The 14,135-nt window shown below is 34.4% G+C and overlaps 1 protein-coding gene across 1 annotated transcript in view; it reads left to right on the top strand.

Moving 5' to 3' along the window:
* The first annotated feature begins 2,014 nt into the window (after positions 1-2,014).
* LOC144360581 (lipoxygenase homology domain-containing protein 1-like) overlaps positions 2,015-14,135 on the top strand; it is a 42,590-nt gene continuing 30,469 nt past the window's right edge. Inside the window, exons 1-4 of the mRNA XM_085502569.1 lie at positions 2,015-2,115; positions 2,717-2,889; positions 10,246-10,335; positions 12,249-12,366. Of these exons, the coding sequence (XP_085358695.1) occupies positions 2,049-2,115; positions 2,717-2,889; positions 10,246-10,335; positions 12,249-12,366 (448 nt within the window). The 5' untranslated portion in view covers positions 2,015-2,048. The remainder of the gene's footprint in view (positions 2,116-2,716; positions 2,890-10,245; positions 10,336-12,248; positions 12,367-14,135) is intronic.

The following is a 14,135-nucleotide window of genomic DNA, read 5'->3' on the forward strand; positions in this document are numbered from 1 at the left end:
ATTGCCACGGCTAAGTCTCAGAACAGCGACAGGGATTATGTATTGCCATGGTTAAGTCTCAGAACAGCGACAGGGATTATGTATTGCCACGGCTAAGTCTCAGAACAGCGACAGGGATTATGTATTGCCACGGCTAAGTCTCAGAACAGCGACATGGATTATGTATTGCCACGGCTAAGTCTCAGAACAGCGACAGGGATTATGTATTGCCACGGTTAAGTCTCAGAACAGCGACAGAGATTATGTATTGCCACGGTTAAGTCTCAGAACAGCGACAGAGATTATGTATTGCCACGGTTAAGTCGCAGAACAGCAACAGGGATTATGTATTGCCACGATTAAGTCTCAGAACAGCGACAGGGATTATGTATTGCCACGGCTAAGTCTCAGAACAGCGACAGGGATTATGTATTGCCACGGTTAAGTCTCGGAACAGCGACGGCGATTATGTATTGCCACGGCTAAGTCTCAGAACAGCGACAGGGATTATGTATTGCCACGGTTAAGTCTCGGAACAGCGACGGCGATTATGTATTGCCACGGCTAAGTCTCAGAACAGCGACAGGGATTATGTATTGCCACGGTTAAGTCTCAGAACAGCGACAGGGATTATGCTCTGCCACGGCTAAGTCTCAGAACAGCGACAGGGATTATGTATTGCCACGGCTAAGTCTCAGAACAGCGACAGGGATTATGTATTGCCATGGTTAAGTCTCAGAACAGCGACAGGGATTATGTATTGCCACGGTTAAGTCTCAGAACAGCGACAGGGATTATGTATTGCCACGGTTAAGTCTCAGAACAGCGACAGGGATTATGTATTGCCACGGCTAAGTCTCAGAAAAGCGACAGCGATTATGCATTGCCATGGCTATGTCTCAGAACAGCGACAGGGATTATGTATTGCCACGGCTAAGTCTCAGAACAGCGACAGGGATTATGTATTGCCACGGCTAAGTCTCAGAACCGCGACAGAGATTATGTATTGCCACGGTTAAGTCTCAGAACAGCGACAGGGATTATGTATTGCCACGGCTAAGTCTCAGAACAGTGACAGGGATTATGTATTGCCATGGCTAAGTCTCAGAACAGCGACAGGGATTATGTATTGCCACGGCTAAGTCTCAGAACAGCGACAGAGATTATGTATTGCCACGGTTAAGTCTCAGAACAGCGACAGGGATTATGTATTGCCACGGTTAAGTCTCAGAACAGCGACAGGGATTATGTATTGCCACGGCTAAGTCTCAGAACAGCAACAGGGATTATGTTTTGCCACGGTTACGTCTCAGAACAGCGACAGGGATTATGTATTGCCATGGTTAAGTCTCAGAACAGCGACAGGGATTATGTATTGCCACGGTTAAGTCTCAGAACAGCGACAGAGATTATGTATTGCCACAGTTAAGTCTCAGAACAGCGACAGAGATTATGTATTGCCATGGTTAAGTCTCAGAATAGCGACAGAGATTATGTATTGCCACGGTTAAGTCTCAGAACAGCGACTGTAGTACATGTGGCTTCGCTTCTTTTGTTTGGACTCGAACCAAAGTGAAACAATTGTTTAACTTATACAACAATGTAAGTAATTAGAGTGACAGTAAAAAAGGGGGCTACCTATGTGGAGTGATAAGCTAAAATATTGATAATAGTGTTTGTAAATTATTATTCATGAATTTACACTGATAATTTGCGGCTCTTTTTTCTATTTTTCGATTTTCAACTTCATGTTTAATTTGGTTCACAGTCATCCTTTGGTTCTTAATTTTGGATTTGTGTCCCTGACTCAGATTTGATGCATTATGCTGATTCTACACTTCCAGGTTAAGATTGGCAGAATTTATGTGACAACCTCTTTTCAATGTTTTGCGATTTACAACTGCCAGCATAGACTGTCAATCAGAGGTCATTTCTAAATGACTAAACTATTAATACTTAATTAATAATTACTGACCAGTTCTCGCGAGATTTGAGGTCATCGGGGATGACAATAGTTGATTGCTTAGTGCCAATTTCTATCAATACGAAGTATTTTTTTTCAACAACATATGGCGCATCCCGGGAATGCTACCGCTAGTGGAGCTGGACAGATTCAAAGTAGTATGGAACGTCTACGTAAGTATCACCACATACACGATGGGAATTCACAATCAACACTCAAATTTATCTCATATTAATCTCCAAAAATACTGTCTAGCATTATTTAGCATATACAGGTCGCGGCTGGTACAGGGTCACCAGATAAAGTTCACTATATCTAAATAGTAAATATCCGTATTTTTAGATATATTTTTACAGGTGAAAAAATAATGGTCGTTTAATGACTAAACTGATGCACATCTAAAGTATACGCTTCTACATTATCAGTGAAATAAGAATTGCTTATAACTCAATAGTTGGCATTATAAAGAAATACATTTACACTTAAAATTTGTATTTATATGTTTGCTATATTTCTATATATTTAGAACAAAGAAATTCTAATTACACCCATATTATCAATATTAGTAATGTTTGGAATTTATGAAATCAAATGAATATAACCAAAGTATGGCCACACAACTAATTGGTAATATAACATACTAGTAATCATTAATGTCAATGGGGCTCTGTAGTAATTGGGTCACGTGGATAAACACTGACTGCCATACACGGTCATACCCTGCGCCCTCATACGTTCATATCAAGACTAAATAAATGATTATTTGGTTTGCAGAATTAGATAACACCACGGCTAAAATACGGATAGAGACTGGTGACATTAAAGACTGTGGAACTAATGCACAAGTATATGTAACTATATATGGTGATAAGGGAAATACAGGGGAGATCTCACTAGGTCAACCAGATGGTGGATATTTTGAGCAGGGTGTTACTTCAGTATTCGGAGTAAGTGGATTTTACAACACATACATATATTTTGAATTGTTGAGCCCCATTACTAAAACAATGTCTTATGTTAGCATAGTGCTGCTTGAATTCAGGTATCTAGATCATTATTTACATATTTATTTATTTTCTTTTTACCAACAATAAAAACTATTAATATTTTAATATATAAGATAATATTTGTTCACGTGGGTTAAAAGTAATAAAATGTAACCTGTGTTTACGTTTGGTGAGACCAATATTGAGCTAACATCTGATGTAATTATAGTAATAAGTTTAACAAGGTTATACTCAAGCAGACTAATAGTTCAATTCTATTAGTGTATATGTTTATAAAATCACAGATACACTTAAACGTAAAAAAAACATGTTTGAATTCCAGTTGAATAGTCTGATGAACTAAAATTGCAAGCGTATCCAGACGTGAAAGCGATCCAGACGACGCGGTCACGTTCATCTTGAATAAGCTTATTAAGCGATCAGCGGTGCGTTACCCTACTCCTCCAGGAATAAACCACAGCCCCTGTCACCCTTCGTTTTTACTGATCGGGGGGTGGTACTAGCAAGAACTTTCCAGCCAGGCATCTAAGGGGTCTATAAATTATGTACCATATCTAGCAAGGGGTCATTGTTTACAAGATTTTGAACTAGTGTATATTTGTATTGTTATATTCAGTTGACTATATTTTGTTATTAACTATACGATTTCATGTTGAAATAAAGATATTAACTAAACAATGTAATATGATGGTTTTTTGATTCAAGGGATAGATTTTTTATTTAAAATTTGTTTCAGCGGTACTTTTTATGAATTTGGTCCCCCGGACTATGATTTTCACTAAAACTTGGTGCCTCGAATAAACATACATATTAATAATTGATGTCGTTCATTAGCAAAGGTCCGAGGTTTTCACTTACCACAACAATATTTTTCTCTCAAGATGATTCACCCGATATGCATTGTTATATCTGCTATACATACACGATATGCATTGTTGTATCTGGTATACATACACGATATGCATTATTATATCTGGTATACATACACGATATGCATTGTTATATATGGTATACATACACGATATGCATTATTATATCTTGTACACATACACGATATGCATTGTTGTATATGGCATACATACACGATATGCATTGTTATATATGGCATACATTCACGATATGCATTGTTATATCTGATATGCATACAGGATATGCATTTTTATATCTGATATACATACACGATATGCATTATTATATCTGGTATACATACACGATATGCATTGTTATATATGGTATACATACACGATATGCATTATATCTGGTATACATACACGATATGCATTGTTATAACTGGTATACATACACGATATCCATTATTATATCTGGTATACATACATGATATGCATTGTTGTATATGGCATGCATACACGCTATGCATTGTTATATATGGCATACATACACGATATGCATTGTTATATATGGCATACATACACGATATGCATTGTTATATTTGGTATACATCCACGATATGCATTGTTATATCTGGTATACATACACGATATGCATTGTTATATCAGGTATACATCCATAATATGAATTGTTGTATCTGGTATACATACACGATGTGCATTTTTATATCTGGTATACATATATGATATGCATTGTTATATCTGGTATACATCAATAATATTCATTGTTATATCTGCTATACATACACGATATGCATTGTTATATCTGGTATACATACACGATATGCATTATTATATCTGGTATACATACACGATATGCATTGTTATATCTGGTATACATACACGATATGCATTCTTATATATGGCATACATACACGATATGCTTTGCTATATATGGTATACGTACACGATATGCATTGTTATATATGGCATGCATACACGTTATGCATTATTATATCTGGTATACATACACGATATGCATTATTTTATCTGATATACATACACGATATGAATTGTTATATCTGGTATACATACACGATATGCATTATTATATCTGGTATACATACACGATATGCATTGTTATAACTGGTATACATAAACAATATACAATGTACGGCAAAGCAGTGGCAAAATATTGCAAAGTAGTGGTAAAGTACGGCAAAGTAGTGACAAAGTATGCGAAGTAGTGGTAAAGTAGTGCAAAGTAGATATGCATTGTTATATATGGTATACATACACGATATGAATTGTTATATATGGCATACATACACGAAATGCATTGTTATATCTGGTATACATACACTATATGCATTGTTATATCTGGTATGCATACACGATATGCATTGTTATATCTGGTATACATATACGATATGCATTATTATATCTGGTATACATAAACGATATACAAAGTACGGAAAAGTAGTGACAAAGTATGCAAAGTAGTGGTAAAGTAGTGCAAAGTAGATATGCATTGTTATATGTGGTATACATACACGATATGCATTGTTATATATTGCATACGTACACGATATGCATTGTTATATATGGCATGCATACACGCTATGCATTATTATATCTGGTATACATACACGATATGCATTATTTTATCTGATATACATACACGATATGAATTGTTATATCTGGTATACATACACGATATGCATTGTTATATATGGCATACGTACACGATATGAATTGTTATATATGGCATACATACACGATATGCATTGTTATATCTGGTATACATACACGATATGCATTGTTATAACTGGTATACATACACGATATGCATTATTATATCTGGTACACATACATGATATGCATTGTTGTATATGGCATGCATACACGCTATACATTGTTATATATGGCATACATACACGATATGCATTGTTATATATGGCATACATACACGATATGCATTGTTATATTTGGTATACATCCACGATATGCATTGTTATATCTGGTATACATACACGATATGCATTGTTATATCAGGTATACATCCATAATATGAATTGTTGTATCTGGTATACATACACGATGTGCATTTTTATATCTGGTATACATATATGATATGCATTGTTATATCTGGTATACATCAATGATATTCATTGTTATATCTGCTATACATACACGATATGCATTGTTGTATCTGGTATACATACACGATATGCATTATTATATCTGGTATACATACACGATATGCATTGTTATATATGGTATACATACACGATATGCATTATTATATCTTGTACACATACACGATATGCATTGTTGTATATGACATACATACACGATATGCATTGTTATATATGGCATACATTCACGATATGCATTGTTATATCTGATATGCATACACGATATGCATTGTTATATCTGATATACATACACGATATGCATTATTATATCTGGTATACATACACGATATGCATTGTTATATATGGTATACATACACGATATGCATTATATCTGGTATACATACACGATATGCATTGTTATAACTGGTATACATACACGATATGCATTATTATATCTGGTATACATACATGATATGCATTGTTATATATGGCATGCATACACGCTATGCATTGTTATATATGGCATACATACACGATATGCATTGTTATATATGCCATACATACACGATATGCATTGTTATATTTGGTATACATCCACGATGTGCATTGTTATATCTGGTATACATACACGATATGCATTGTTATATATGGCATACATACACGATGTGCATTGTTATATCTGGTATACATACACGATATGCATTGTTATGTCTGGTATACATACACGATATTCATTGTTATATCTGGTATACATACAAGAAATGCATTGTTATATCTGGTATAAATCCATGATATGAATTTTTATATCTAGTATACATACACGACATGCATTGTTATATATGGCATACATACACAATATGCATTGTTATATCTGGTATACATACACGATATGCATTGTTATATCTGGTATACATACACAATATGCATTGTTATATCTGGTATACATACACAATATGCATTGTTATATCTGGTATACATACACAATATGCATTGTTATATCTAGTATACATACACGACATGCATTGTTATATATGGCATGCATACACAATATGCATTGTTATATCTGGTATACATACACGATATGCATTGTTATGTATGGCATACGTACACGATATGCATTGTTATATATGGCATGCATACACGCTATGCATTATTATATCTGGTATACATACACGATATGCATTGTTATATCAGGTATACATCCATAATATGAACTGTTGTATCTGGTATACATACACGATATGCATTGTTATATCTGGTATACATACACGATATGCATTGTTATATATGGCATACATACACGATAAGAATTGTTATATATGGCATACATACACGATATGCATTGTTATATCTGTTATACAAACACGATATGCATTGTTATATGTGGTATACATATACGATATGCATTATTATATCTGGTATACATAAACGATATACAAAGTACGGCAAAGCAGTGGCAAAGTATGCGAAGTAGTGGTAAAGTAGTGCAAAGTAGATATGCATTGTTATATCTGGTATACATACACGATATGCATTATTATATCTGGTATACATACATGATATGCATTGTTATATATGGCATACATACACGATATGCATTGTTATATCTGGTATACATACACGATATGCATTATTATATCTGGTATACATACACGATATGCATTGTTATATATGGTATACATACACGATATGCATTATTATATCCGGTATACATACACGATATGCATTGTTATAACTGGTATACATACACGATATGCATTATTATATCTGGTATACATACATGATATGCATTGTTATATATGGCATGCATACACGCTATGCATTGTTATATATGGCATACATATGTTACAATGCATATCATGTATGTATGTATACCAGATATAATAATGCATATCGTGTATGTATACCAGTTATAACAATGTTATATCTGGTATACATATGCGATATGCATTGTTATATCTGGTATACATACACGATTTGCATTGATATATATGGCATACATACACGATATGCATTATTCTATCTGGTATACATAAACGATATGCATTGTTATATATGGTATACAAACACGATATGCATTATTATATCTTGTACACATACACGACATGCATTGTTGTATATGGCCTACATACACGATATGCATTGTTATATATGGCATACATACACGATATGAATTGTTATATATGGCATACATACACGATATGCATTGTTATATCTGGTATACATACACTATATGCATTGTTATATCTGGTATACATACACGATATGCATTGTTATATCTGGTATACATATACGATATGCATTATTATATCTGGTATACATAAACGATATACAATGTGCGGCAAAGCAGTGGCAAAATATTGCAAAGTAGTGTTAAAGTACGGCAAAGTAGTGACTAAGTATGCGAAGTAGTGGTAAAGTAGTGCAAAGTAGATATGCATTGTTATATATGGTATACATACACGATATGCATTGTTATATATGGCATACGTACACGATATGCATTGTTATATATGGCATGCATACACGCTATGCATTATTATATCTGGTATACCTACACGATATGCATTATTTTATCTGATATACATACACTATATGAATTGTTATATCTGGTATACATACACGATATGCATTGTTATATATGGCATACATACACGATAAGAATTGTTATATATGGCATACATACACGATATGCATTATTATATCTGGTATACATACACTATATGCATTGTTATATCTGGTATACATACACGATATGCATTGTTATATGTGGTATACATATACGATATGCATTATTATATCTGGTATACATAAACGATATACAAAGTACGGCAAAGCAGTGGCAAAATATTGCAAAGTAGTGGTAAAGTACGGCAAAATAGTGACAAAGTATGCGAAGTAGTGGTAAAGTAGTGCAAAGTAGATATGCATTGTTATATCTGGTATACATACACGATATGCATTATTATATCTGGTATACATACATGATATGCATTGTTATATATGGCATACATGCACGATATGCATTGTTATATCTGGTATACATACACGATATGCATTAGTATATCTGGTATACATACACGATATGCATTGTTATATATGGTATACATACACGATATGCATTATTATATCTGGTATACATACACGATAGGCATTGTTATAACTGGTATACATACACGATATGCATTATTATATCTGGTATACATACATGATATGCATTGTTATATATGGCATACATTCACGATATGCATTGTTATATCTTGTATACATACACGATATTCATTATTATATCTGGTATACGTACACGATATGCATTGTTATATATGGCATACGTACACGATATAAATTGTTATATCTGGTATACATACACGATATGCATTATTATATCTGGTAAACATACACGATATGCATTGTTATATCTGATATACATACACGATATTCATTGTTATATCTGGTATACATACACGACATGCATTGTTATATATGGCATACATACACGATATGCATTGTTATATCTGGTATACATCTATGATATGAATTGTTATATCTGGTATACATCCACGATATGCATTGTTCTATCTGGTATACATATACGATATGCATTGTTATATCTGGTATACATACACGATATGCATTGTTATATATGGCATACACACACGATATGCATTGTTATATTTGGGATACATCCACGATATGCATTGTTATATCTGGTATACATACACAATATGCATTGTTATATCAGGTATACATCCATAATATGAACTGTTGTATCTGGTATACATACACGATATGCATTGTTATATCTGGTATACATATGCGATATGCTTTGTTATATCTGGTATACATACACGATTTGCATTGATATAAATGGCATACATACACGATATGCATTATTATATCTGGTATACGTAAACGATATGCATTGTTATATATGGTATACATACACGATATGCATTATTATATCTCGTACACATTCACGATATGCATTGTTATATATGGTGGTCATACACGATATGCATTATTATATCTGGTATACATACACGATAGGCATTGTTATATTTGACATACATAACGATATGCATTGTTCTATCTGATATGAATACACGATATGCATTTTTATATCTGATATACATACACGATAGGCATTTTTCTATCTGATATACATATATATGCATAACATTTAAAGCTATGTCTCCTTTACAAATAAATCTGCAAAACTTAACTAAAATATAAAACTATAAAATCATTAAATAACAAACTATACCATTAATAAACATGTAATAAGTATTCAATAAATGTGTATGTTACAGTTGAAACTGCCAACTGATATTGGACGACCATATAAACTACGATTACGTCATGACAACAGTGGAAAGAAGGCCGACTGGTATGTGGACAAGGTAAGTAGAAATATAGCTATGCATCGAGTTACGGTAAAGTGAACAATGTAATGGCACACATACAGCAGTGGTCTAGGCACACACAGAAGTGATTTCTTACACATGTTTACTGATAGATAGTATTATACTGCCACACGTACAGAAGTTATTCCTTACACATGTCTACTGATAGATAGTATTATATTGCCACACGTACAGAAGTGATTCTTTACACATGTCTGCTGATAGATAGTATTATACTGCCACGCGTACAGAAGTGATTCCTTACACATGTCTACTGATAGATAGTATTATACTGCCACACGTACAGAAGTTATCCCTTACACATGTCTACTGATAGATAGTATTATACTGCCACACGTACAGAAGTTATCCCTTACACATGTCTACTGATAGATAGTATTATACTGCCACACGTACAGAAGTGATTCCTTACACTTGTCTGCTGATAGATAGTATTATACTGCCACGCGCACAGAAGTGATTCCTTACACATGTCTACTGATAGATAGTATTATACTGTCACAAGTACAGAAGTGATTCCTTACACATGTCTACTGATAGATAGTATTATACTGCCACACGTACAGAAGTGATTCCTTACACATGTCTACTGATAGATAGTATTATATTGCCACACGTACAGAAGTGATTCCTTACACATGTCTACTGATAGATAGTATTATACTGCCACACGTACAGAAGTGATTCCTTACACATGTCTACTGATAGATAGTATTATATTGCCACACGTACAGAAGTGATTCCTTACACATGTCTACTGATAGATAGTATTATACTGCCACATGTACAGAAGTGATTCCTTACACTTGTCTGCTGATAGATAGTATTATATTGCCACACGTACAGAAGTGATTCCTTACACATGTCTACTGATAGATAGTATTATACTGTCACACGTACAGAAGTGATTCCTTACACATGTCTGCTGATAGATAGTATTATACTGTCACACGTACAGAAGTGATTATTTACACATGTCTTCTGATAGATAGTACTATACTGCCACACGTACATAAGTGATTCCTTACACATGTATACTAATAGATAGTATTATACTGCCACACGTACAGAAGTGATTCCTTACACATGTCTACTGATAGATAGTAATATAGTGTCATACGTACAGAAGTGATTCCTTACACATGTCTGCTGATAGATAGTATTATACTGCCACACGTACAGAAGTGATTCTTTACACATGTCTTCTGATAGATAGTATTATACTGTCACAAGTACATAAGTGATTCCTTATACATGTCTACTGATAGATAGTATTATACTGCCACACGTACAGATGTGATCCCTTACACATGTCTACTTATAGATAGTATTATACTGCCACACGTACAGAAGTGATTCTTTACACATGTCTGCTGATAGATAGTATTATACTGTCACACGTACAGAAGTGATTCCTTATACATGTCTGCTGATATATAGTATTAAACTGCCACACGTACAGAAGTGATCCCTTACACATGTCTTCTGATAGATAGTATTATACTGCTACACGTACAGAAGGGATTCCTTATACATGTCTTCTGATAGGTAGTATTATACTGTCACACGTACAGAAGTGATTCCTTACACATGTATACTAATAGATAGTATTATACTGCCACACGTACGGAAGTTATTCCTTATACCTGTCTACTGATAGACAGTATTATACTGCCACACGTACGGAAGTTATTCCTTATACCTGTCTACTGATAGATAGTATTATACTGCCACACGTACAGAAGTGATTCTTTACACATGTCTACTGATAGATATAATTATACTTCCACATATAAAGAAGTGGCTCCTTACACAGGTATGCATATTGATAGTAATGTACTAGCACACTTTCAGAAGTTGCCTCAGGTTAAGGTGAATTTTCTTTCTAGGTGATATTAGAAAAAGAAAATTTCACATTGGATTTTTTGATTGATGGATGGTTATCAAATAAGAAAGGAAATAAAGTAATCATTACAGAAGTGGCTTCAACTGAATCCCGTTTAGAGGGTGAGGGGTATTCTTTAGTATTTTAGGTGATTGGAAGTGTCATTCACTGGTATTGTGGACAATTATATGAATGGTAAGTGTCATTGAATAGACGATTCCTGGACGGTAAGTGTCATTGATTGGTATTTTGGACAATTATCTGATCGGTAAGTGTCATTCACTGGTATTTTGGACGATCCTTGGACGTTAAGTGTCATTGATTGGTATTTTGGATGATTATCTTAAGGGTAAGTGTCATTCACTGGTATTTTGGACAATTATCTGAAAGGTAAGTGTCATTCACTGGTATTTTGGACAATTATCTGAAAGGTAAGTGTCATTCACTGGTATTTGTGACAATTATCTGAAGGGTAAGTGTCATTCCTGGTATTGTGGACAATTATCTGAAGGGTAAGTGTCATTGATTGGATGTATTCCTGGACGGTAAGTGTCATTGATTGGTATTTGGGACAATGATCTGAATGGTAAGTGTCATTCACTGGTATTTTGGACAATCATCTGAAAGGTAAGTGTTTATTCACTGGTATTGTGGATAATTATCTGAAGCGGGAGAGTCATTCACTGGTAGTTTAGACGATTTGTTGAAAGATAAGTGTCATTGATTGGTATTTTGGACAATTGTCTGAAAGGTAAGTGTCATTCCTGGTATTGTGGACAACTATCTGAAGGGTAAGTGTCATTGTTTGGACGTATTCCTGGACGGTAAGTGTCATTGATTGGACGTATTCCTGGACGGTAAGTGTCATTGATTGGTATTTGGGACAATTATCTGAAGACTAAGTGTCACTCACTGGTATTCTGGACAATTATCTGAAGGGTAAGTGTCACTCACTGATATTATGAACGATTCCTAGATGGTAAGTGTCATTGATTGGTATTTTGGACAATTATCTGAAGGGTAAGTGTCATTCACTGGTACTGTGGACAATTATCTGAAGGGTAAGTGGCATTCACTGGTATTTTGGACAATTATCTGAAAGGTAAGTGTCATTCCTCGTATTGTGGACAATTATCTGAAGGGTTAGTGTCATTCACTGGTAGTTTGGACAATTATCTGAAAGGTAAGTGTCATTCACTGGTATTTTGGACAATTATCTGAAAGGTAAGTGTCATTCACTGGTATTTTTGACAATTATCTGAAGGGTAAGTGTCATTCCTGTTATTGTGGACAATTATCTGAAGGGTAAGTGTCACTGATTGGACGTATTCCTGGACGGTAAGTGTCATTGATTTGTATTTGGGACAATTATCTGAAAGCTAAGTGTCACTCACTGGTATTCTAGGCAATTATCTGAAGGGTAAGTGTCATTCACTGGTATTTTGGACAATTATCTGAAAGGTAAGTGTCATTCACTGGTATTCTGGACAACTATCTGAAGGGTAAGTGTCATTGTTTGGACGTATTCCTGGACGGTAAGTGTCATTGATTGGACGTATTCCTGGACGGTAAGTGTCATTGATTGGTATTTGGGACAATTATCTGAAGACCAAGTGTCACTCACTGGTATTCTGGACAATTATCTGAAGGGTAAGTGTCACTCACTGATATTATGAACGATTCCTAGATGGTAAGTGTCATTGATTGGTATTTTGGACAATTATCTGAAGGGTAAGTGTCATTCACTGGTACTGTGGACAATTATCTGAAGGGTAAGTGGCATTCACTGGTATTTTGGACAATTATCTGAAAGGTAAGTGTCATTCCTCGTATTGTGGACAATTATCTGAAGGGTAAGTGTCATTCACTGGTAGTTTGGACAATTATCTGA

The sequence above is a fragment of the Saccoglossus kowalevskii genome, chromosome 1 (genome assembly GCF_978046115.1).
Source record: "Saccoglossus kowalevskii chromosome 1, keSacKowa6.1, whole genome shotgun sequence".
In the NCBI taxonomy this organism is placed as follows: domain Eukaryota; kingdom Metazoa; phylum Hemichordata; class Enteropneusta; family Harrimaniidae; genus Saccoglossus; species Saccoglossus kowalevskii.